This window comes from Chlorocebus sabaeus, chromosome 20 (genome assembly GCF_047675955.1).
Source record: "Chlorocebus sabaeus isolate Y175 chromosome 20, mChlSab1.0.hap1, whole genome shotgun sequence".
NCBI lineage: Eukaryota > Metazoa > Chordata > Mammalia > Primates > Cercopithecidae > Chlorocebus > Chlorocebus sabaeus.
The window spans coordinates 91,319,613-91,345,435 of record NC_132923.1 but is presented as its reverse complement, the minus strand read 5'-3'; the positions used below and the strand labels follow the sequence as shown (position 1 = coordinate 91,345,435).

Below are 25,823 nucleotides of genomic sequence, written 5' to 3'. Positions count from 1 at the left end.
TCAGGAGTTCAAGACCAGCCTGACCAAGATGGTGAAACCCCGTCTCTACTAAAAATGCAAAAAGCTTAGCCAGGCGTGGTATCGGGCGCCTGTAATCCCAGCTACTTGGGAGGCTGAGGCACAGAATTGCTTGAACCAGGGAGGCGGAGGTTGCAGCCAGCCGAGATCGCGCCACTGCACTCCAGCCTGGTCGACAGAGCGAGAATCCGTCTCAAAAAAAAAAAAAAAAAAAGAATATTCCTTTTCCAGGATTATCCTGAAGATTCAATAAAACCATGTTCATTAAGTGTTACGCACAGTGCCTGGCACATAACATGCTGCACGGGTCCATGGTCCAGACAGAGGGACCAGGCACTTTCCAGCGCCTGGATCTGCAGACCCGAGGTCTTCTGTATTCTGGCCAACCTCGGTGTTGCAGCTGCTCTCTGGGCCTCAGTTTGCTTGAACTAAATGTAACGCGGCCAACTTTGGTAAACTTTAGGAATCCAGCCAACCTAACTTGAGGGGGAGTATGGAGCCAGGGATGGCATTGTGAATCCGGAGGGCCGACACCAGAAGAACCTGCAACGTAGCATCTGGGACCTTACTTCCCCCGGAAAAGCGCCAGCGGCGGCGCCCAGGCGCGCAGTGCAATGTGGGCCAGTAAGAGGCGCGGCTGGCCCCGCCCCCTGGACCGCCCACGTGGCCAGCGCCACCTGCCTCATTGTGCCTAGGACTTCTCCAAACTCGCTCTGCGGAGTGAGTGACCAAGTTCCGGCCAGGTCGACCTCGAGGATCCAGAGGTGGAGACGGTACTACCTCCCAGCTCTGGTTTCCATCCCCTTCAGGTCCTTCCTTGGGAGGCGGGGAAGGAGGTCCACCCTGCGCGTGATCCTTTATGCCCGGCCCCTGCCCCTCCCTCCGGGTGGAGCTTCCTCCTCACCGCCAGACTTAAGCTAAGGACTGTTGGATCTTTGGCAGGGTGCAGAACTGAGCCCAGGCCACACTACTGTGTTCACGCTCTGTGCTTGTGCCAAGGTGAGTTTCTCTTGCTGCTGGCCTTTCTCCCAGAGGATATGGCCTCGATCCTTTACTACTGAATGTCAGCCCCCCGGGTTGAGCGAAGAGCGCAGGGCACTGGAGGGGACGAGACTTGGTTTCGGATTTGAGCTCTTCTTTTCTCTGTATGATCTTGCTAACTTCCCAGTTTCTCTGAACCTAAGTTTCCTCAGCAATAAAATGTGGTCCTACATTAGAACTGTAGCAAGAATTGAGATAAAGCTTTGAAGGCGCACAGCGCATACTAGGTGATCTGTAAGTTTTAATTGCCATCTTTTTGTTTGCTCACCTACGTGCTTTTTCCAGCTGCTCGGGCTTTCTTACGCAGGTGCAGGAATGGTTCTCGGAAGTGGAGGGAAGTGGGGATAATTCTCTTACTTAGACGCCTGCCTCGAGTCTGGGAAAGTCCAACATGTTATTCTGTTGCCCCAGAACTCTATTAAAGTGAGACACAGATCTGAACCTTCACTGGATGAGGCTACTGTTAATTAACTCTTCCCCTTCAGATGGTTCATACTCAGGGCTGCAGGCCTGTTACTTTTCCAAAATCTGTTTCCTTATCTTTGATACAGAAGCAATCTCAGTATGATTCTATCTGGTCCACTGGGATTTTTTGCCGAGTATAGTAAAGTGCTTTGATATTCTTCAAGGGGATTCTTTCCAGATTTTCCAAGAACTAAAGGAAGACGGTGACAGAGGCAGCGAATTCCTCAAATGTCCTTCCAGCTGGCCAAACTCAACCTGTCAAGATCTCTCCTCCATAAGCCGTGTGTGTGTGAGTGTGTGTGTGGTGTGTGTTTGTGTGTGGTGTGTGTGTGTGTAATGTGTACATTGTATGTATGTATGTATGGGACAGGTACTCTAGGAGTGAGGGGTTCAAGCAGATGACAGGCTCAGACCTCAAGAAGTAGCCAGGTTTGTGGGGGAAATTTATATATAAACAGAAAGAAAAATGTAGTGATGTGCACATGCTATTAGTACATGGAAGTAGCCATCCATTTATTTATTTATTTATTTTTTTAGAGATGGATGGGGGTCTCTCACTCTGTTGCCCAGGCTGGAGTGTAGTGGTGAAATCCTTGCTCAGTGCAGCCTCAAATTTGTGGGCTCAAGTGATCCTGCCACCTCAGCCTTTGGACTATAAAGTGCACGCCACTGTGCCCAGTTAATCTTTAAAAAAAAAAAAAAATTCTCCCTAGCAAGCACACTCGGAAAGAAAAAAACAAATTTTTGTAGAGACAGTGTCTCCCTTTGTTGCCCAGGTTTCAAGTGATCCTCCCGTCTCAGCCTGCCCAGGTGCCGAGATTACATGTATGAGCCACTGTACCTGGAAAGGAGCCAGAAATGTAAAGTGCTAGCTGAAGGATGAGCAGCAGTTAGCCAAGCAAAGATAGGGTTTGGGGAAGGAAAGTGTGCAGACACCTAAAGTCAGGTAAGTAGTGTCACCCTGTTGAGTGTTCAAAGTCTGGAATACAGTCTGACATGAGGAGGTGGTGAAATGAGGAAGATAGGAGCCAGGTTTTGAGTAGCCTGGACTTTATCCTGAATATAGGGAAGAACTGCTGGAAGGGTTTGAGACTAGGAGTCACATGGTTGGATCTGGTGATGGACTGTGGGAAGAGGGACCACATTGGAAGCCGAGATCTGTGGTTTAAGTAAAGAGTGATGGTCAGCTGGGCACAGTGGCTCACGCCTGTAATCCCAGCACTTTGGGAGGCCGAGGCAGGAGGATCACCTGAGGTCAGGAGTTCGAGACCAGCCTGGCCAACATGGCAAAACCCTGTCTCTACTAAAAATACATAAAGTAGCTGGGTGTGGTAGCACACACCTGTAATCACAGCTACTCGGGAGGCTGAGGGAGGAGAATCACTTGAACCCGGGAGGCTGAGGTTGCAGTGAGGCGAGATCATGCCACTGCACTCCAGCCTGGGCAACAGAGTGAGACTCTGTCTCAAAAAAAAATTTAAAGAGGCGGGGCGCGGTGGCTCATGCCTGTAATACCAGCACTTTGGGAGGCTGAGGCAGGCAGATCACGAAGTCAAGAGATGGAGACCATCCTGGCCAACATGGTGAAACCCCGTCTGTACTAAAGATACAAAAATTACCTGGGTGTGGTGGCATGCACCTGTAGTCCCAACTACTGGGGAGGCTGAGGCAGGAGAATCAGTTGAACCTGGGAGGCGAAGGTTGTAGTGAGCTGAGATCACACTACTGTACTCCAGCCTGGTGACAGAGCAAGACTCTGTCTCAAAAAAAAAAAAAAAAGAGTAATGGTGGTCAGAGATGGGGCAGTGGCAGTGGAGGTAGATATGGATGGACTAGAGAAAGATTTAGGAGTATATATTTTAAAATTCTTTTCACATACATCAAGAAGTACAGGAAGTATTATTGCAGTCTTAGGTTACATATTAGAGCATTCTCTTTTTCTGTATCTATAAGTATTAACAAGATTTAAAACCCAGCTAAACTGACAAAATCTGGCCAACATTACACATGTAAGGTGATTTTCCAAGCTGGCTTTTTTAGAAGTATAGAAGAGGCCAGGTGCGGTGGCTCACGCCTGTAATCCCAACACTTTGGGAGGCCGAGGCGGGCGGATCACGAGGTCAGGAGATCGAGACCATCCTGGCTAACACGGTGAAACACTGTCTCTACTAAAAAATACAAAAACATTAGCTGGGCATGGTGGTGGGCGCCTGTAGTCCCAGCTACTCAGGAGGCTGAGGCAGGAGAATGGCATGAACCTGGGAGGTGGAGCTTGCAGTGAGCCGAGATCGCGTCACTGCACTCCAGCCTGGGTGACAGAGCAAGACTTCGTCTCAAAAAAAAAAAAAAAAAAAGTATAAGAGAAAGCCACACCTGTAATCCCAGCACTTTAGGAGGTCAAGGTGGAAGGGTCACTTGAGGCCAGAAGTTTGAGAGGGCAGCATAGTGAGACCCTATCTCTACAAAAGAAAAATAAGGCCAGGCCTGGTGGCTCACACTTATAATCCCGGCACTTTGGGAGCCTGAGGCAGAAGGATCACTTGAGCCCAGGAGTTTGAGACCAGCCTGGGCAACGTGGAGAAACCCTGTCTCTACGAAAAATACAAAAACTAAGCTGGACACGGTGGCCCATGCTTCTAGTCCCAGCTACCTGGGAGGCTGAATGGAGAAGATAGTTTGAGCCTGGGAGGTGGAGGTTGCAGTGAGCTGAGATCACACACTGCCCTCCAGCCTGGACATTAGAGTAAGACTCTGTTTTAATGAATAAGTAAATAAATAAGCTGGGTGTGGTGACATGTGCCTGTAGTCCCAGCTACTTGGGATTGCTCCAGTCCAGGAGTTCGAGGCTGCAGTGAGTCATGAATGGGCCACTGCACTCCAGCCTGGGCAACAGAGTGAGACCCTGTCTCAAAAAGAAAAGTACAGGAGAAAATACTCTCCTCACCAACTACTCCCACACCAGCATTTGTGGGAGGCAGAGGAAAGGCCCATGCAGCCAGGAAACACTCATGTAGATATTGTTTCCTTTTTTTTCTGTGTCTTCTAGTTCCCTGCCTCCAAGCAGCAACTGTAGAGCCCTTTGAGAAAGAAAGAATTCAACAGGGGGAAGGAACCTATGCACTGAATTGGAAATAATAAAACCTGAGTCCTGATAATACCCCCCTCCCCACTCAACCCACACATCTCCCTTTCATACTTCAAGATAACATGAGGGGCCGGGCGCGGTGGCTCAAGCCTGTAATTCCAGCACTTTGGGAGGCTGAGACGGGCGGATCACGAGACCATCCTGGCTAACACGGTGAAACCCCATCTCTACTAAAAAATACAAAAAACTAGCTGGGCAAGGTGGCGGGTGCCTGTAGTCCCAGCTACTCGGGAGGCTGAGGCAGGAGAATGGCGTGAACCCGGGAGGCGGAGCTTGCAGTGAGCTGAGATCGCGCCACTGCACTCCAGCCCAGGCGACAGAGCAAGACTCCATCTCAAAAAAAAAAAAAAAAGATAACATGAGGGTTTCTGACTGGGCACGGCAGGTCATGCCTATAATCCCAGTACGTTGGGCCAAGGTGGGTGGATTGCTTGAGGTCAGGAGTTTGAGACCAGTTTACCCAACATGGTGAAACCCCGTCTTTACTAAAAATACAAAAAATTAACTGGGTGTGGTGGTGGGTGCCTGTAATCCCAGCTACTCTGGAGTCTGAGGCAAGAGAATCACTTGAACCTGGGAAGTAGAGGTTGCAGTGAGCCAAGATCATGCCACTGTACTCCAGCCTGGGTGACAGAGCAAGACTCCATCTTAAAGAAAAAAAAAAAAGCCGGGTGCAGTGGCTCACGCCTGCAATCTTTGGGAGGCTAAGGCAGGTGGATTACAAGGTCAGGAGTTTGAGACCAGCCTGGCCAATATAGTGAAACCCTGACTCTACTAAAAATACAAAAATTAGCCAAGCGTGGTGGCGGGCACCTGTAGTCCCAGCTACTCGGGAGGCTGAGGCAGGAGAATTGCTTGAACCTGGGAGGTGGAGGTTGTGGTGAGCCAAGATTGCGTCATTGCTCTCCAGCCTGGGCAACAAGAATGAAACTCTGTCTCAAACAAAATAAATAAAATAAAAGATAGGCTGGGCACAGTGGCTCACACCTGTAATCCCAGCACTTTGAAAAGCTGAGGCTGGTGGATCACCTGAGATCAGGAGTTCAAGACCAGCCTGGCCAATATGGTGAAACCCTGTCTCTACTAATAATACAAAAATTAGCTGGGTGTGGTAGCACATGCCTGTAATCCCAGCTTCTCAGGAGGCTAAGGCAGGAGAATCGCTTGAACCCAGGAAGTGGAGGTTGCAGTGAGCCGAGATCGCGCCATTGTACTCCAGCCTGGGTGACAAGAGTGAAACTCCGTCTCAAAAAAATAATAATAATAAAAAAGATAACATGAAGGTTTCTGAATGCTGCCAAAGGTCCAGATAGGCAGTTCCTGACAAGCCCGGAGTCTGGAATCTGTTAATGCACGGCTAGGCTGGAAAGCAGTGTATCAAGCAGAAGATGAGGAAGTCAGGAGCTGACTGAGGATGATTTTCTGTCTTAGAGAAGAACATCTATGTGGCACCTTCATTCTTCCCTAGGGAGCTCTTGTTCTTTGCACATCTCCTGCCTCTTTCATCCCTGTCCTCCAAGCCTCAGCCCTTTTGGTGTTCAGTTTCACCAGCGAAAGAAAGGGAGAAGCAAGATTCAAGTTTCTTCTTCCTTTTCCCCTTAAGCCAGGGTGGTGTTCAAGCTTTCACCCCAGTTGTAATTTCAGAGCCTTCTCATGTGTGTTGGGTAATCTGCAAGAGGCCAACAGGTCATTGGGCAGTAAGCCCAGGAAACCTGCCTTAGACCCCGGTGGCAGCAGGCCACCAGGTTCCTCTTGTCAGGTCCAGACTTGCTTACTTGATCCGTTAGAAATTTGTGTCCTTGAAAAGTTTGATTATAAAGAGCATTGCCCTGGTAGTTTGTGGTCTGATGCTCAGATTGAACAGTTTTGATTTTGTTTTAGCAGAAAAGAGTGGTTTCCAAAATCAACTTAAACTAGATATAAAATTCTTCCTGGATCAGAAGTATTAGGAAAGACAGTGTTGGTGTATTGGCTTTACTCACGACTTGTCTTTTTTTTTTCTTTTTTTTTTTTTTTGAGATAGAGTCTCACTCTGTGGCCCAGGCTGGAGTGCAGTGGCATGATCTCAGTTCACTGCAACCTCTGCCTCCTAGGTTCAAGTGATTCTCCTGCCTCAGTTGCTCGAGTAGCTGGGATTACAGGCACACACCACCATGCCCAGCTAATTTTTGTATTTTTAGTAGAGAGGGGGTTTCGCCATGTTGGCCAGGCTGGTCTCGAACTCCTGACCTCAAGTGATCCGCCTGCATTGGCCTCCCAAAGTGCTGGGATTACAGACGTGAGCCACTGTACCTGGCCTCAACTTGTCTTATTATTATTATTATTATTTGAGACAGGATCTCACTCTGTTGCCCAGACTGGAGTGCAGTGGCGCTACATCGGCTCACTGCAACCTCCGCCTCCTGGGTTCAGGCAGTTCTCATGTCTCAGCCTCCCAAGTAGCTGAGGTTACAGGCATGCGCCACCATGCACAGCTAATTTTTTTTTTTTTTTTTTTTTTTGAGCTGGAGTCTTGCTCTGTTGTCTAAGCTGGAGTATAGTGGCGCCATCTCAGCTCACTGCAACCTGTACCTCCCGAGTTCAAGCGATTCCTCCTGTCTCAGCCTCCTGAGTAGCTGGGACTACAGGCACATGCCATCACACCCGGCTAATTTTTGTATTTTTAATAGAGACGGGGTTTCACCATGTTGGTCAGGCTAGTCTCGAACCCCTGAGCTCAGGTGATCCGTCCGCCTCAGCCTCCCAGAGTGCTGGGATTACAGGCATGAGCCACCACTCCCGGCCACAGCTTGTCTTATTACTTGCTCTATCCTACATCCTTTTAGAACCTGGAAACTAAGATTATATTTATAAAGATATTGTTAGCAATTAAGTCAGTCCCAAGAGTGATATTCATGGTACCGATGAGATCAAGGGAAAAGGTTATATCTACCTCATTGGCTCTTGGTGTGAACGTTCTCTCTCCTTTTCTTTCACTTGGCTAACTCCTGTTCAGTTATTCTTTAGGACTTGACTCAGGAAGAGATGGCCTCCAAGAAGCCATCCTAGCAAGGTTACTCTTTTCTTGCCACCCTTGTGCAGCTCTTGTGCAGAATTTGATCAATGCTCTTATCACAGTGTATTGATATCACCTATTCCCATTACAAGACCATAAACTGAAGGAAGGCAGTTTAAATATTTAAACATGTTTTTCTCTTGGGTTTTGCACAAGAGTTGGAACATTCAATTTACTGATAAAATGAGTATTGTTGGGCCATTTGGTGACTTCTTATTTTCATAGCTTTCCAGAGGAGGAGGCTCCAATTATCTTTGGTTGGAAATTTACTTGTATCTGTAATTAGTTATTTTTCTGCTGCACTGAAGTCATGTGTATAGTTTCCCCTTCCTGGTAAGAGTTCTTCCCCTTGACTCTTGGGAATTCTTATGAATCAGTGTCAATATTTCTTTGTCCTTTCCCTTTTCTGTAGCACATCACACATGTATCTACCGTGAGTATCTTTTTATAGGTCTGTGTTTATTTGCCTTTTTTCCATTAGCTCCTCCTTAGATCCTTGGTTTTGCCACTTCTTCTTTTTTTTTTTTTTGAGATGGAGTCTCCCTCCGTTACCCAGGCTGGAGTGCAGTGACACGATCTCAGCTCACTGCAACCTCCGCCTCCTGGGTTCAAGTGATTCTCCTGCCTCAGGCTCCTAAGTAGCTGGGATTATAGGCACCTGCCACCACACCCAGCTAATTTTTGTGTTTTTAGTAGAGACGGGGTTTCACCACGTTGGCCAGGCTGGTCTCGATCTCTTGACCTTGTGATTCACCTACCTCGGCCTCCCAAAGTGCTGGGATTGCAGGCATGAGCCACTGTGCCCAGCCGGTTTTGCCACTTCTTAGCTGTTGATTTGAAGCAAATAACTTCACTTTTTAAAATTCTTTTTTTTGGCCGGGCGCGGTGGCTCACGCTTGTAATCCCAGCACTTTGGGAGGCCGAGGCGGGCGGATCACAAGGTCAGGAGATCGAGACCATGGTGAAACCCCGTCTCTACTAAAAAATAGAAAAAAATTAGCCGGGCACAGTGGCGGGCGCCTGTAGTCCCAGCTACTCGGGAGGCTGAGGCAGGAGAATGGCGTGAACCTGGGAGGCGGAGCTTGCAGTGAGCCGAGATTGCGCCACTGCACTCCAGCCTGGGCGACAGAGCGAGACTCTGTCTCAAAAAAAAAAAAATTAAAAAAAAAAAAAAAATTCTTTTTGAGATGGAATCTGGCTCTGTCATCCAAGCTGGAGTGCAGTGGCGCAGTCTTGGCTCACTGCAACCTCCATCTTCCAGGTTCAAACGATTCTCCCGCCTCAGCCTCCAGAGTAGCTGGGACTACAGGCGTATGCCACCACGCCTAGATAATTTTTGTATTTTTTGGTAGAAATGGGGTTTCACCATGTTGGCCAGGCTGGTCTCTAACTTCTGACCTCAAGTGATCTGCCTGCCTTGGCCTCCCTATGTGCTCGTATTACAGGCGTGAGCCACAGTACCCAGTCTAACTTCACTTCTTTGAGCCTATTTTCTCAACTAAAAAATTAAAGATCTGGATATGGTGGCTCATACCTGTAATCCTGGCAACTCAGGGTGCTGAAGTGGGTGGATAGCTTGAGGCCAGAAGTTCAAGACCAGCCTGGGCAACCTAGCCAAACCCCATCTCTAAAAAAGTTTAAAAACATCCAGGTGTGCTGGCACAGGCCTGTAGTCCCAGCTACTTGGAAGGCTGAGGCAGGAATATCACTTGAGCTTAGGAGTTCAAGGCTGCAGTGAACCATAATCATACCACCGTTCTCCAACCTAGGAGACAGAACCAGACCCTGAGTCTAAAAAAGAGTTCCTTTTTTAGGACTCCCTTTACTTCCCTTGTAGGAGCCCACTCAGGCCTACCAGCATGGCTGACCAGACCTCTGTGAAAGGTACTTAGAGAATAGAATCTCTGTAGTTCTTTTTTTGTTTTTTTCTGAGATAAAGTCTCACTCTGTTGCCCAGGCTGGAGTGCAGTGGCGTGATCTCAGCTCACTGCAACCTCCGCCTCCTGGGTTCAAGTGATTCTCCTGCCTCAGCCTCCCGAGTAGCTGGGACTACAGGCGCCCGCCACCACGCCCGGCTGATTTTTTTTATTTTTAGTAGAGACGGGCTTTCACTGAGTTAGCCAGGATGGTCTTGATCTCCTGACCTCATGATCCACCCGCCTTGGCCTCCCAAAGTGCTGGGATTACAGGTGTGAGCTGCCGTGCCCGGCCGAGAATCTGTAGTTCTGACAACCTCCTGGGAACATTAATTTCATTGCCAGAGAAGTGGGTCCCTTCCTGGGCCTATTCAGTTACCTGGCCTCTTTCTCTCATAATGGCCTTTGCCTGCCTTACACTGGCTTGAGACCTTATTTAGTCAAGACTGGGTGCTTCTGTGTGGCCACCCTGTTTTTGTTTTTAGATATTGCAGTTCTTTAATAGATATCTTTAGCCTGCCACAGAAAAGGGCATCCAAGCTGGTGGTCTGGTTAGTATTTGTTCAGGAGCTACTGGCCATGGTTGGTTTTGGGCACCCTGTCTCCACTGCCTTTGCTCACAGGTACATATATAACCACGTGTTTGTGTTCCACCTCTGTCCCCTCTTCCCCACCCCTTCCTGGCCCATACTTTATAGAGTGCAGTGGCATGATCTCTGCTCACTGCAACCTCCCCCTCCCAGGTTCAAGTGATTCTTGTGCCTCAGCCCCGCGAGTAGCTGGGACTGCAGGTGTGTGCCACCATGCCCAGATAATTTTTGTATTTTTAGTAGAGATGGGGTTTCACCATGTTGGCCCAGCTGGTCTTGAACCCTTTTTTTTTTTTTTTTTTTTTTTTTTTTGGGACAGAGTCTTGCTCTGTCGCCCAGGCTAGAGTGCAGTGGCCCGATCTCGGCTCACTGCAAGCTCCACCTCCCAGGTTCACACCATTCTCCTGCCTCAGCCTCCAGAGTATCTGGGACTACAGGTGCCTGCCACCACACCCGGCTGATTTTTTTGTATTTGTAGTAGAGACAGTGTTTCACCGTGTTAGCCAGGATGGTCTCAATCTCCTGGCCTCATGATCCACCCACCTCGGCCTCCCAAAGTGCTGGGATTACAGGCGTGAGCCACTGTGCCTGGCCTTGAACTCTTGACCTCAGGTGATCTATCCGCCTCGACCTCCCAGTGTGCTGGGATTACAGGCATGAGCCACTGTGCCCAGCCGTTTTGCAGTATTCTTGACAGTGGATATCTGAGACCTGAACAACAGCACTAACCCCAACACCATTCTCTTCCCATCTGTGTTTCAGGGGGCAATGGCGGCTTCCTGTGTTCTCCTGCACACTGGGCAGAAGATGCCTCTGATTGGTCTGGGTACCTGGAAGAGTGAGCCTGGTCAGGTGAGGGATGGGGGAAGAAAAGAAAAACTTGTTGAGCCTCTGCCTGCATTTTCCTAGCAGCCCCATCCCCATACTCCCCTTCCAGTGGGGATGAGCCTGGAGAGCAGTGGGAAGAGATGAAGAGACCAGTTATATACCCTGGGCTTCCCCGGCTGACTCAGAGAGTGGGCTGAGGGACCCAGCAGCGCCAGGGGCATAGGAAGGACATGTTTCTCTAACTGGATCTGCACTGAGTGCTGTGGCAGACATGCGGCCCCTCTGTGCCCATCCCTACGCTATGACCCCTAATATGGCAGTTATCACCCTGTGCTGTGATCATGTCTCCTCTCCCACACTGGGTTCTTTGAGGGCTTAGCCTCTCCCTACTGCTCAGTCCAGAATTAGGCACATAGAAGATGTCAAGGTTTGAAGAACAACTAGGTGGATTGTATAGACCAAAGGTCAGCAAGCTTTTTTTTTTTTTTTTTTACTTGAGACAGAGTCTCGCTGTGTTGCCCAGGCTGGAGTGCAGTGGCACGATCTTGGCTTATGGCAGCCTTGACCTCCTGGGCTCAAAAGTGACCCTCCCACCTCAGCCTCCTGAGTAGCTGGGACCACAGGCACACACTAACATACAGGTCCAGCAAACTTTTTGTTTTTGAGACTGAGTCTCACTCTGTTCCCCAGGCTGGAGAACAGTAGCGTGATCTTGGCTCACTGCAACCTCCACCTCATGGGTTCAAGTGATTCTCGTGTCTCAGCCTCCTAAGTAACTGGGACTACAGGCACGAGCCACCACACCTGGTTAATTTTTTTATTTTTAGTAGAGACAGGGTTTTACCATATTGGCAAGGCTGCTCTCGAACTCCTGACCTCAGGTGATCCACCTGCCTTGGCCTCCCCAAGTGCTGGGATTACAGGTGTGAGCCACCTCACCCAGTCACAAACTTTTTTTTAAAGAACAAGATGGGGCCAAGTGTGGTGGCTCATACCTGTAATCCCAGCACTGGGGGAGGCCGAGGCAGGAAGAGTGCTTGAGCCCAGGAATTTGAGACCAGACTGGGCAATACAGTGAGACCCCATTTCTACAAAAAATTTAGAAAATTAGAATGTGCCTGTGGTCCCAACTACTCGAGAGGCTGAGTTAGGGGGATTGCTGGAGCCCTGGAAGCCAAGGCTGCAGTGACCTATGATCACACCACTGCACTCCAGCCTGGACAGAGCGAGGCCATCTTAAAAAATAAAAAAAAAAGTAGGCCGGACACTGTGGCTCACGCCTGTAATCCCAGCACTTTGGGAGGCCAAGGCAGGTAGATCACAGGTCAGGAGTTCGAGGCCAGCTTGGCAAATATGGTGAAACCCCGTCTCTACTAAAAATACAAAAATTAGCCGGGCATGGTGGCACACGCCTGTAATCCCAGCTACTTGGGAGGCTGAGGCAGGAGAATTGCTTGAACCTGGGAGGCAGAGGTTGCAGTGAGCCACAATTATGCCACTGTACTCCAGCCTAGGCAACAAAGCAAGACGCCGTCTAGGGGAACAAAAATTAAGGAAAACAAAATTAAAAAACAATTAGATTATATTGGACAAGTTACAGATGGAGGTGATTATATACTCATGTGACCTTTTAATAAGTAACCACTTAAGCTGGGTGCAGTGGCTCATGCCTGTAATCCCAGCACTTTGGAAGGCTGACACAGGCAGATCACCTGAGGTCGGGAGTTTGAGACCAGCCTGACCAACACAGAGAAACCCTGTCTACTAAAAATATAAAATTAGCCAGGCGTGGTGGTGCATGCCTGTAATCCCAGCTACTCAGGAGTCTGAGGCAAGAGAATCGCTTGAATCCGGGAGGCAGAGGTTGCAGTGAGCCAAGATCGTGCCATTGCACTCCAGCCTGGGTAACAAGAGCAAAACTCCGTCCCAAGAAAAATAATAATAAAATAAATACATAACCACTTAAAAATGTAAATGTAGTTCTTAACTCAAGGACTATTAAAGTTGATGATTGACCCCTGGTGTGGACCCTCCCAGCTGAGGGGAGTCTGGGAGTGTAGACCTGCTCTCTTAGGGTGGACATAGCTATGAGATTTGGCTCCTGCCTGGAATGGGGCATTTCCCCAGCGCTTCTTCCTTCTTCCTTGGAAATCTGGAGTCAGAGTGAAGACAAGTTTGGAGATTACGTTTGAGAGAAGTCCCAGCAGAGAGAACAGATTCTTCTATCTGGAACTTAAACTGATATTTGTGGTGTGCTTGGATGACCTGTGTCTTTTTTCCCTTTTGCTTTCTTTCCTATAGCTGCTTAGGAGCTTGGAGCCAGGGTCCCTGTGCTTCAGGCAGGCACTTGTCACAGCCTCGGACAAGTCCATGAGCTAGGTCAAGGCAGGGGGTGGGGGCCACAGCCAAGGCCAAGTCGGGGCATGGAACAGCAGGGGTCAGATGTTAAGGGAAGTACGTCTGCACCCAGCTGGGGATCTTGAATATTATGCCAGACACCCACAACAAGAGCTTTAGGTGCTTTGTGTCTAAGGCTGGGTACCCTTGGTTCTGCTGCTGATGCCATGTTTCCAGTCTGGATTTTAGCAAAATTAACTAACCCATCCTTCTACCTGATGCCTGTTTTCTTCTCTCTCATTAGGGGGTTCTGGGTCCAGCTTTCAGCCCACTTATCTGCCTTCCTTTATCTTTTCCCCCTTCTAACCTCTTTTGCTGGCCTGTGCTCTCAGAGCTCCCAGAGTCTGTCTACATGACTTCCTGTATGTTGTTGGCCTAGGAATTTTTTCTTATGTTTCTCTAACTAGCTCCTTAGAACCTGGAACTTGTTTCTATGGTCTATACTTCTTTTTTCTGTCTATTTATCCATCTGTCTTCTGATTGAAAAAAAAAATTTTATTATTTTTTTAATTTTTAAAATTTTATTTATTTAATTTATTTTTGAGATGGAGTCTTGCTCTGTCGCTCAGGCTGGAGTGCAGTGGCGCGATCTTGCCTCACTGTAAGCTCCGCCTCCTGGTTCACGCCATTCTCCTGCCTCAGTCTCCCGAGTAGCTGGGACTACAGGTGCCCGCCACAATGCCCAGCTAATTTTTTGTATTTTTAGTAGAGACAGGGTTTCACCATGTTAGCCAGGATGGTCTCGATCTCCTGACCTTGTGATCTGCCCGCCTTGGCCTCCCAAATTGCTGGGATTACAGGCGTGAGCCACTGCGCCCAGCCAATTTTTTTTTTTTTTTTTGAGACGGAGTTTCACTCTTGTTGCCCAGGCTGGCGTACAATGGCACCATCTTGGCTCACTGCAACCTCCACTTCCCGGGTTCAAGCGATTTTCTTGCCTCAGCCTCCCAAGTACCTGGGATTATAGGCACATACCACCATGCCCAGCTAATTTTGTATTTTTAGTAGAGACGGGGTTTCTCCATGTTGGTTAGGCTGATCTGAAACTCCCGACCTCAGGTGATCCGCCCGCCTCGGCCTCCCAAAGTGCTGGGATTACAGATGTGAGCCACCATGCCTGGCCTTTATTTTTAAAAAAAAATTGTTTTTAATTTTTTTTGGTTTTTTTTTGTGTGTGTTTTTTTGAGATGTAGTCTCACTCTGTCTCACCCAGGATGGAGTGCAGTGGCATGATCTCAGCTCACTGCAGCCTCCTTCTCCTGAGTTCAAGCGATTCTTCTATCTCAGCCTCTTGAGTAGCTGGGACTACAGGCATGTGCCATCATGCACAGCTAATTTTTGTATTTTTAGTAGAGACGGAGTTTCACCATGTTGGCCAGGCTGGTCTTGAACCCCTGACCTCAGGTGATCCATCTGCCTCGGCTTCCCAAAGTGAGCCACCACGCCTGGCCTTAATTTTTTTTTTTTTTAAGAGGGGGGGGGGGTTCTCGCTATGTTGACTAGGCTAGTCTCGAACTCCTGCCCTCAAGCAATCCTCCCATGTCTGCCTCCCAAAGTCCTAGGATTACAGGAATGAGCCACCATGCTCAGCCTGAAAAAATACTTACTAAAGCCCTCTTTATGGTAGATGCCGGAAAAATATTGTTAGTTTTTGCTAGACCTTGCTGAGATGGCTTGGGTAGGAAGGCATCTTAGAGACTGGTTGGGGTGGGAGCAGAGCAAAGGGTTTGGAGCCTCTGAAGAGGCTTCTGGTCCCTTAGACTGAAACTATCTTCCATCTTTTTTTTTTTTTTTTTTTTTTTTTTTGCAACGGAGTTTCGCTCTTGCTGCCAAGGCTGAAGTGCAATGGCACAATCTCAGCTCACTGCAACCTCTGCCTCCTGGGTTCAAGTGATTCTCCTGCCTCAGCCTCCTGATAGCTAGGATTACAGGCACCTGCCACCACACCCGGCTAATTTTGTATTTTTAGTAGAGATGGGGTTTCACCTTGTTGGCCAGGCTGACCTCCAGCTGGACAGGCTGGTCTCGAACTCCTGACCTCAGGTGATCTGCCCACCTCAGCCTCCCAAAGTACTGGGATTACAGTACAGGCATGAGCCACCGCGCCCAGTTCATCTTCCATCTTTTCACCTCCACTGCATAGATGTGCCTGCTATATTTCTGACTGCCCCTCCCCCAGCATTGACCTTGGGGTGGCGACAGTAGAAGGCTGAAACCAATAGAGCTGAAACCTCTGCTTCTCTCACCTGGCAGGTAAAAGCAGCTGTTAAGTATGCCCTTAGTGTAGGCTACCGCCACATTGATTGTGCTGCTATCTACGGCAATGAGCCTGAGATTGGGGAGGCCCTGAAGGAGGACGTGGGACCAGGCAAGGTAAGGACTGGGGTTGTAAAGAGAGGTGGGGTGAGAGAACTTAGAAGCTGGGGCTGGGGCCCAGCTGGAGGGAATCTGGCATCAGCTTCCTTCCGTTCCTCTCCCAGAGTTGAGCGTGGGTGAGACCAGGTGTTTGTGGCTCTTCTCACTGTAGGCCCTTCCCCCTGTACTAGGCGGTGCCTCGGGAGGAGCTGTTCGTGACATCCAAACTGTGGAACACCAAGCACCACCCCGAGGATGTGGAGCCTGCCCTCCGGAAGACTCTGGCTGACCTCCAGCTGGAGTATCTGGACCTGTACCTGATGCACTGGCCTTATGCCTTTGAGTGAGCCTTGCCAGAGCCTCATCTGGGGAATCAGGGGGTTTAGCAGGATGATGTTAGTAACTTATTGTAAGTCACAGCAGCAGAGCAGGATACAAACACTCATTTGCATGGCAAGCTGAGGAGCCTGACCTGGGATCTTAGCCTCTTCTGCTACAGCAGCTTAGCTGTAGCTACAGGAGTTTAACTCTAGAAAAATGAAGGCAGTCTCACATGGTATTTACCCTAGGGTGTGCACCTGTAACCCTCCTGCTCCCTTTATTCATTCAGAAAAGGTGCTGACTTTTCTGTTGAGCATCTGGGGTTAGAGTAATAAGTACGTCTCAGCAGAAGATGTGAGAAGAGCCCACCATTAGTGCTGTGCCCTGTGCTGGAAGAAGGGCGGATAACTCCCTGAGGATGAGTTAAGAAAGACTTCCTAGGGGAGAGGAGATATCTAGGTCTAGGAAGAGGAGGGGGCATAGGCATTCCATGTAAACTTAACACCTGAGTTACGATCTGGAAGGATGAAAAAGCATGACTTTTTTTAGCTGGGCACGGTGGCTCACACCTGTAATCCCAGCACTTTGGGAGGCCGAGGCGGGCAGATCATGAGGTCAGGAGATCGAGACCATCCTGGCTAACACAGTGAAACCCTGTCTCTACTAAAAATACAAAAAAATTAGCCAGGTGTAGTGGCAGGCGCTTGTAGTCCCAGCTACTCAGGAGGCTGAGGCAGGAGAATGGCGTAAACCCGGGAGGCGGAGCTTGCAGTGAGCCAAGATCGCGCTGCTGCACTCCAGCCTGGGCGACAGAGTGAGACTGTGTCTCAAAAAAAAAAAAAAGAAAGAAAAAAGAAAAAGCATGGCTTTTTAAAAATTCTTGGCCCTTTGTCCTCTCTGGGATTGGAGTTTGGGACATAGAGTGGCTGGATGGTCAGGTAGGGCAGAAGCCTGGCATTTGTGTCCACACTTGGTGGGGCTGTCTCTCACTCAGGCGGGGAGACAACCCCTTCCCGAAGAATGCTGATGGGACCATATGCTACGACTCCACCCACTATAAGGAGACTTGGAAGGCTCTGGAGGCACTGGTGGCAAAGGGGCTGGTGCGGGCACTGGGCCTGTCCAACTTCAATAGTCGGCAGATCGATGACATACTTAGTGTGGCCTCTGTGCGTCCAGCTGTCTTGCAGGTAAGGACAGCAAGCAGATGAGTGGTTTAGGGGTTGTGTGCTCAAGAGCATGAGTGAGCAAACAATGGATCTGCTTCAGGGAGATGGCTAGCAAGTTGTCAGAGTGTTGGTGCAAAAGTCCTCTGCCTAAAGGTGGGCATTGAAGCAGTGGGAGAGAATGAAATTGCCAATGGGAAATGGTGAGAAAAACAGGCTGAAGGGGAGTTGGGGAGTCAGCAATAGGGGGTTGGTCCAGACATGCATGTCTGGGATGGCCAAGCAAGCTGGGTGTGACCACTTCATGGTGATGTGTTATTCTTTGGCTCAGGTGGAATGCCACCCATACTTGGCTCAGGACGAGCTAATTGCCCACTGCCAAGCACGTGGCCTGGAGGTAACTGCTTATAGCCCTTTGGGCTCCTCTGATCGTGCATGGCGTGATCCTGATGAGCCTGTCCTGCTGGAGGAACCAGTAGTCCTGGCATTGGCTGAAAAGTATGGCCGATCTCCAGCTCAGATCTTGCTCAGGTACGGGGCAGTCTTAGGGAGAGGGCCCTGGGTTGGGAGGCAAGGGTTAAGGGATTTCTTGTTTCAGTGTCTGAGTGAGGCTGAGGATCTTGCCCTGTGATCTGGAGGGAGGCCACTCTAGGCATATTCCCCATTTCAGCAGGGCTCAGGTGCTCTAGGAGCTTAGGGAAGGCTGCATGGAGAACAAAATAATGCTTATGAATACTGACTCCTTTTCCTCATCTATCTAATCCCCCAACTTAGGTGGCAGGTCCAGCGGAAAGTGATCTGCATCCCCAAAAGTATCACTCCTTCTCGAATCCTTCAGAACATCAAGGTACTTGGTAATGGGTTCTATCTTCTTTAGCTCTTTGGGACATTTTCTTGGCCCTGACTCTACCTGGGCAAAAAGGCAGTGTTGTGGAACCCCAGCTTCTGCTCACAAAGCTGTTGTTCCTGAACCCCACTCTCCATCCTCAGGTGTTTGACTTCACCTTTAGCCCAGAAGAGATGAAGCAGCTAAATGCCCTGAACAAAAATTGGCGATATATTGTGCCTATGCTTATGGTGAGGATGTATCAGCCCCCTAGACTTGGCGAATGTGAGATTTGGGGTGGGATTCTGGCCCAGGTGTGACCTCAGGCTTGCTGGTTGTGAGAGGGACACAATGTTGTGGGTGGGATTGCTATGCTGGACATAGTGCTCTCATTTCTCTTTATTGAGCTCAGGGAAGTAGTATGGCTCAGGGATAAGGCATATAACCTGTGAGTCTCAGTGCTGCTTCTTGATATCTTGTAACCTAGAGCAAGTTATTAAAGTTCTCCAAGCTTCAGCTTCCTATGTGTAAAATGAGCCCAGTTCCTGACAATGTAGTAGATTCTCAGTAAATGATATGAGGAGAGCCCAGAAGGCATTGTTGACCTCACTTGACGGGTTGGGTTGGGAGGGAAGTCTGCTGTGCTTAGGGAAATAAATGGTTCCTGGCCTCTTGATCTCAGTTGAGACTGCACACTCTTAGGGGCAGGGGCAGCTACATATCAGGCTATGGGTTTGGTGCTAGAATGCTGTTGATACTGTGATGTTCTCTGAGATGGGGATCCTGGCCACTGCCATCTGATATAATGTTGTACACAGATTAGTTTGTTTAGGAAGATTTGGGGAAGATGCCTGGAGTCTTTGGAATGGCAACTCCTGCGGTTGCAGTAATCTGTCTGTCTCTCTTTCCAGGTGGATGGGAAGAGAGTCCCAAGAGATGCAGGGCATCCTCTGTACCCCTTTAATGACCCGTACTGAGACCACAGCTTCTTGGCCTCCCTTCCAGCTCTCCAGCTAATGAAGTCCTGCCACAGTGGAAAGAGGGAGTTAATAAAGCCATTGGAGCATCCATATTGCTTGCTTGTCTTATTTGCCTGGTCAGGCCTGAGATGGAGGCTGTTTCCCTCAGGGATGACAGACCTAGGGCTGCTGGATGTGACCTGCCCTTGAAGCCCAAATATTCGTTCTGGAGGAACCTCTGAAGAGGCTAATTCCTTATCCTTGCATTAGGCACGTTGGGAAGTAGCGCCATCTACTGGCAAATCTTAAGCACTGCAATGCTTCCCTAGAGTCTTTTCAAGAATGCCTCAGGAGTGAGCAATCAGGGCAATGATTGTCCTGTTGGTTTCAAGGCAGTGCTGGACCTGGGCCCTGAGTTTCCATCCCCCTGTCCTGATCAGTGCCTAGGTTTAGCAATATGAAGAGTCCAAACGACTTACATTCAGAAGTTAGGGAATCCCAGCTTGCAAAATCACAAAAGGTGGGGACAGGGACTTTTTCCATCAGACACTATGGTCAGTGTGCATAGGTGACCTGCAGGAGGCAGAGTCCAGCCCAGACCTTGTGACTTGGCCCCTAAGGCCCTATCTTATGCACTTGTCACTTGGCCCCTAAGGCCCTATCTTTTTATTGGTGGCCACCAGAGGCCACTGATAAACAGGTTTTAGGAAGGTTTTTGGCAAATCTCTCTAAACTCCAGTCACATGAAACTCATTTTACTTTCCCAAACTGTTGCTCTTCTTCTAGAAGTATTTATTGGGTACTTATGGGTTAGGCATGATGCTAGGCCCTGGGGATATAGCTATAACCAAGACATAGAAGTCCCTACAGCCTACTTGAGGAGACAGACTAAGTAATTGCATAACTAGTTTAATTACAGTTGGAAGAAGTGTTATGAGAAGTGCAGGGTGAGTAGCCTACTTATTTAATCAGCTAAGATTGAAAGATGAATAGGGATTAATTAGTTAAAGGAGGTAAGAGTGGGAACAGCGTTCCATACAAATTGGACAGCTTAGGGAAAAGTCTTGAAACTGGAAGATGCTGCTGGAAAAACCTAAAGAAGATTTGTATTGACAGCAACTAAAAGTAAGGGGGACCTGGCGGTAGAGGTGATAGCATAAAACAATGCTGGAATTTTTAGGAACTGATGATTGGAAGGCCTAGAAGACTGTTGAGATTTCTATTATTTATTTATTTTTTGAATTGAGGTCTCTGTCACTGAGGCTGTAGTGTAGTGGCACAATTGTGGCCCACTGCAGCCTTGAACTCCTGGGCTCAATCCTGATTTTTAAAATATTTTTGGCTGGGTGTGGTGGCTCACGCCTGTAATCCCAGCACTTTGGGAGGCCAAGATGGGTGGATCACCTGAGGTCGGGAGTTTGAGACCAGCCTGACCAACATGGAGAAACCCCATTTCTACTAAAAATACAAAATTAGCCGGGCATGGTGGCACATGCCTGTAATCCCAGCTACTCGGGAGGCTGAAGCAAGAGAATCACTTGAACCAGGAGGTGGAGGTTGTGGTGAATCGAGATCGTGCCATTGCACTCCAGCCTGGGCAACAAGAGCAAAACTCCATCTCCAAAAATATATATATATATTATATATATATGTATATATAAATAATATATATATAAAATTTTTTTTTTGAGATAGTGTGTTGTGATGTTGCCTAGTCTGATCTTGAACTCCTGGGCTCAAGGGATCCTTCTGTCTTGGCCTCCTAAAGTGCTAGGATTATAGATGTGAGTCACTGCACCCAGCTCCAGTTTTTTTTCTTTTTTTTCCTTAATGCAATGGGAAATGATGGAAGAGTTTTCAACAGGAGTAACATGTCATCATTTGTGCCTTACAACAGCATGGTGGCTCATGCCTGTAATCCTACTACTTTGGGAGACTGAAGAAGGCTGATTGCTTGAGCCTAGGAGTTTGGGACTAGCCTGGGCTACACGGCAAAATCCTGTCTCTACAAAAAATACAGAAATTAGCTGGGCATGGTGGCATGCACCTATAGTCCCAGCTAGTTGGGAGGCTGAGGTGGGAGGATCACCTGAGCCTGGGGAGACTGACGCTGCAGTGAGCCATTATTGTACCACTGCACCCCAGCCTGGGTGACAGACTGTGTCTCAAAAAAAAAAAAAAAAAAAAACCAGAAAAAAATACAAAAACCACTCCAGTTCAGTAGAAACAATGGATTAGAGGAGTGGATCAAATGGATCAAAAGGAGGTGGAAGAAAGCATGAAAGCATGTTGGAAGTTAGTCTTTTTTTTTTTTTTTTAAATGACAGAGCCAGTTGGGCATGGTGGCTCACGCTTGTAATCCCAGGACTTTGGGAGGCCGAGGCAAGAGGATCACGAGGCCAGGAGATCAAGACCATCCTGGCTAACACAGTGAAACCCTGTTTCTACTAAAAATAGAAAAAAATTAGCTGGGCGTGCTGGCGGGCGCCTGCAGTCCCAGCTACTCAAGAGGCTGAGACAGGAGGATCGCTTGAACCTGGGAGGTGGAGGTTGCAGTAAACCAAGATCGTGCCACTGCACTCCAGCCTGGCAACAGAGCAAGACTCCATCTCAAAGAAAAAAAAAAATTGCACTGTCACCCAGGCTGGAGTGCAGTGGCGTGATCTCTGCTCACTGCCACCTCCGCCTCCCAGGTTCATGTGATTCTCCTGCCTGAGCCTCCGGAATAGCTGGAATTACAGGCGCCCACGACCACGCGCAGCTAATTTTTTGTATATTTAGTAGAGATGGGGTTTCACTGTGTTGGCCAGGCTGGTCTTGAACTCCTGACCTCGTGATCCGCCCACCTCAGCCTCCCAAAGTGCTGGGATTATAGGCATGAGCTGCTGTACCCAGCCAGAAATTGTTATTATTTATTTATTAATTATTTATTTATTTATTTTTGAGACAGAGTCTGGCTCTGTCACCCAGGCTGGAGTGCAGTGGCGCGATCTCAGCTCACTGCAAGCTCTGCCTCCCAAGTTCACGCCATTCTCCTGCCTCAGCCTCCTGAGTAGCTAGGACTTCGAGTAACTGTGACTACAGGCGCCTGCCACCACGCCTGGCTAATTTTTTGTATTTTTAGTAGAGACAGGGTTTCACCATGTTAGCCAGGATGGTCTGGATCTCCTGTCCTCGTGATCCGCCTGCCTGGGCCTCCCAAAGTGTTGGGATTACAGGCGTGAGCCACTGCACCCGGTTTATTATTATTATTATTATTATTATTTTTTTTTTTTTTGAGACGGAGTCTCGCTCTGTAGCCCAGGCTGGAGTACAGTGGTGCAATCTTGGTTCACTGCAAGCTCCGCCTCCCAGGTTCACACCACTCTCCTGCCTCAGCCTCCTGAATAGCTGGGACTACAGGCGCCCGCCACCACGCCCGGCTAATTTTTTGTATTTTTGTAATAGAGACGGGGTTTCTACTGTGTTAGCCAGGATGGTCTCGATCTCCTGACCTCGTGATCTGCCCGCCTCGGCCTCCCAGAGTGCTGGGGTTACAGGCATAAGCCATGGCGCCCGGCCTATTATTATTATTTTCTGAGATGGATTCTTGCTCTGTCACCCAGGCTGGAATGCGGTGGCGCAATCTTGGCTCACTGTAACCTCCGCCTCCCCGGTTCAAGTGATTCTCCTGCCTCAGCCTCCCGAGTAGCTGTGAAAACAGGCGCCTGCCACCAAACCTGGCTAATTTTTGTATTTTTAGAAGAGAATGGTTTTCGCCATGTTGACCAGGCTGGTCTTGAACTCCTGAGCTGAAGGAGCTCTCCTGCCTCAGCCTCTCGCAGTGCTGGGATTACAGGCATGAGCCACCACACCCCGTCTCATGCAATGCATAATAACACATCAGAGTAAATGGGGTATCCATCCCCTCAAGTATTTACCCTTTGTGTTACAATCTAATTATACCCTTAGTTATTTTAAAATGTACAATGAAATTATAATTGATTATAGTCACCTTGTTGTGCTATCAAATACTAGGGCTTATTCATTCTAACTATTTTTTGTAACCATTAACCATCCACACCTCCCACAGCCCCCAACTACCTTTCCCAGCCTTTGATAACCATCCTTCTACCCTCTATCTCCATGAATTCATTTAAAAAAAATTTTTCAGATCCCACAAATAAGTGAGAACATGTGATGTTTGTATTTCTGTGCCTTGCGTATTTCACTTAGCATAATGACCTCCAGTTTCATCCATATTGTTGCAAACAACAGGATTCATTCGTTTTTATGGCTCCTTCGTGTATACGTACCACATTTTCTGTATCCTTCATCTGTTAAAGGACACTTAGGTTGCTTCCAAATCTTCCCCTTAGGCTCAAGCAATCCTCCCACCTCAGCCTTCTGAGTATCTGGGACCACAGGTATGCGCCATCTCATGTGGATAATTTTTTTTTTTTTTTTAATTTTTGTAGAGATGAGGTCTCCTTATGTTGCCCAGGCTGTTTTTTGTTTGTTTGTTTGTTTGTTTTGTGATGGAGTCTCGCTCTGTCACCCAGGCTGGAGTGCAGTGGCGCCATCTCAGCTCATTGCAACCTCCACCTCCCAGGTTCAAGCGATTCTCCTGCCTCAGTCTCCCGAGTAGCTGGGATTACAAGTGCCCGCCAAGACACCTGGCTCATTTTTTGTATTTTTGGTAGGGATTGGGTTTCCCCATGTTGGCCAGGTGGGTCTTGAACTCTTGACCTCCAGTGATCTGCCCGCCTTGGCCTGCCAAAGTGCTGGGATTACAGGCGTGAGTCATTGCACCTGGCCCTCCCAAACTGGTTTTGAACTCCTAGGTTCAAGACTCCTAGGTTCTTGGCCTGCCAAAGTGTTGGGATTACAGGTGTGAGCCGCTGCACCCAGCTGCTTCCAAATCTTTGTGAACAATGCTGCAACAAACACAGAAGTGCAGATCTCTCTGATACACTGATTTCCCTTCTTTTGGGTATATACTCAGCAATGAGATTGCTGGATCATATCGTAGCTCTATTTTTAGTTTTTTAAGAAACCTCTAAAACGTTCTCCGTAGTGGTTGCACTAATTTACATTCCCACCAACAGTGTTTGAGGGTTCCCTTTTCTCCACATCCTCACCAGCATTTGTTATTGCCAATCTTTTGGATATAAGCCATTTTAACTGGGGTGAGATGATATCTCATTGTAGCTTTGATTTGCATTTCTCTGATGATCCGTGATGTTGAGCACCTTTTCATATGCCTGTTTTCCATTTGTATGTCTTCTTTTGAGAAATGTCTATTCAAATATTTTGCCTGTTTTCACTGGATTATATTTTTTCCCATAGAGTTGTTTGACCTCCTTATATATTCTGGTTATTAATCCCTTGTAAGAGAGGTAGTTTGCAAATTTTTTTTTCCCATTCTGTGGATTATCTCTTCACTTCCTATGCTGTACAGAGGCTTTTTAACTAGATGTGATCCCATTTGTCCATTTTTACTTTGGTTGCCTGTGCTTGTGGGGTATTACTCAAGAAATTTTACCCAGATCAATGTCCTGGAGAGTTTTTCCGGTGTTTTCTTGTAGTCATTTCATATCTCAAGGTCTTAGATTTAAGTCTTTAATTCATTTTGATTTAATTTTTGTATATGGTGAGAGATAGGGGTCTAGTTTTGTTCTTCTGCATATGGATATCCTGTTTTCCCAGCACCATTTATTGAAGAAACTGTCTTTTCCCCAGTATGTGTTCTTGGCACCTTTGTTGACAGTGAGTTCACTGTAGGTGTTTGGATTTGTTTCTGAGTCCTCTATTCTGTTCCACTGGTCTATATGTCTGTTTTTATGCCAGTACCATGCTGTTTTGGTTACTATAGCTCTGTAACAAAATTTGAAGTAAGATAATGTGATTCCTTCAGTTTTGTTCTTTTTGCTTAGTATAGCTTTGGCTATTCTGGGTCTTTTGTGGTTCCATATAAATTTTATGATTGTTTTTTCCATTTCTGTAAAGAATGTTACTGATATTTTGATAGTGATTACATTGAATCTATAGATTGCTTTCAGTACTATGGACATTTTAACAATATTGATTCTTCCAATTCATGAACATGGAGTATCTTTCCATTTTTTTGTGTCCTCTTCAATTTATTTTGTGTTTTATGGTTTTCAATATAGATTTTTTTTCTTTGGTTAAGCTAATTCCTAGGTATTTGATTTTATTTGTAGCTGTTGTAAATGGGATTACTTTATTTCTTTTCCAGACTGTTCAGAAATTAGTCTTTTTTTTTTTTTTTTTTGAGACGGAGTCTCACTCTGTCGCCCAGGCTGGAGTGCAGTGGCACAATCTCGGCTCACTGCAAGCTCCGCCTCCCAGGTTCACGCCATTCCCCTACCTCAGCCTCCCGAGTAGCTGGGACTACAGGCGCCCGCCACTGTGCCCGGCTAATTTTTTTCTATTTTTTAGTAAAGACGGGGTTTCACCATGGTCTCGATCTCCTGACCTTGTGATCCGCCCGCCTCGGCCTCCCAAAGTGCTGGGATTACAGGCGTGAGCCACCGCGCCCGGCCCAGAAATTAGTCTTGACTCAAACATCTCACCCTGCCTAACATTAACATTCTCTATAGCAAATGTCTATTTTGTTGTTGTTAACAACTTACCTGAAAAATTAGCAACAGACATCTTTGTCTAATCACTGTGGTTGTAGGAAAATCCAGGTTCTTTTCACATGAACAGGAAAGATTAGGCTCGCAGAAACTTTGAGGG

General features: G+C 47.8%; 1 protein-coding gene across 4 annotated transcripts; it reads left to right on the top strand.

Moving 5' to 3' along the window:
* The first annotated feature begins 657 nt into the window (after nt 1-657).
* AKR1A1 (aldo-keto reductase family 1 member A1) lies at nt 658-19,193 on the top strand. 4 transcript variants are annotated; one of them, XM_037998907.2, is made up of 10 exons: nt 658-791; nt 961-1,017; nt 10,993-11,082; nt 15,709-15,828; nt 16,002-16,153; nt 17,126-17,321; nt 17,629-17,828; nt 18,072-18,144; nt 18,288-18,374; nt 19,035-19,193. In XM_037998907.2, exons 3-10 carry the CDS (start codon nt 10,999-11,001, stop codon nt 19,098-19,100), a joined length of 978 nt encoding a protein of 325 aa, XP_037854835.1. In that variant the 5' UTR covers nt 658-791; nt 961-1,017; nt 10,993-10,998; the 3' UTR covers nt 19,101-19,193. The 4 variants fall into 4 exon arrangements, with proteins under 4 accessions (XP_037854835.1, XP_007977143.1, XP_037854843.1 ...); XM_007978952.3 differs by having other exon boundaries at nt 662-782; XM_037998915.2 differs by having other exon boundaries at nt 696-827.
* Nucleotides 19,194-25,823: the final 6,630 nt, after the last annotated feature.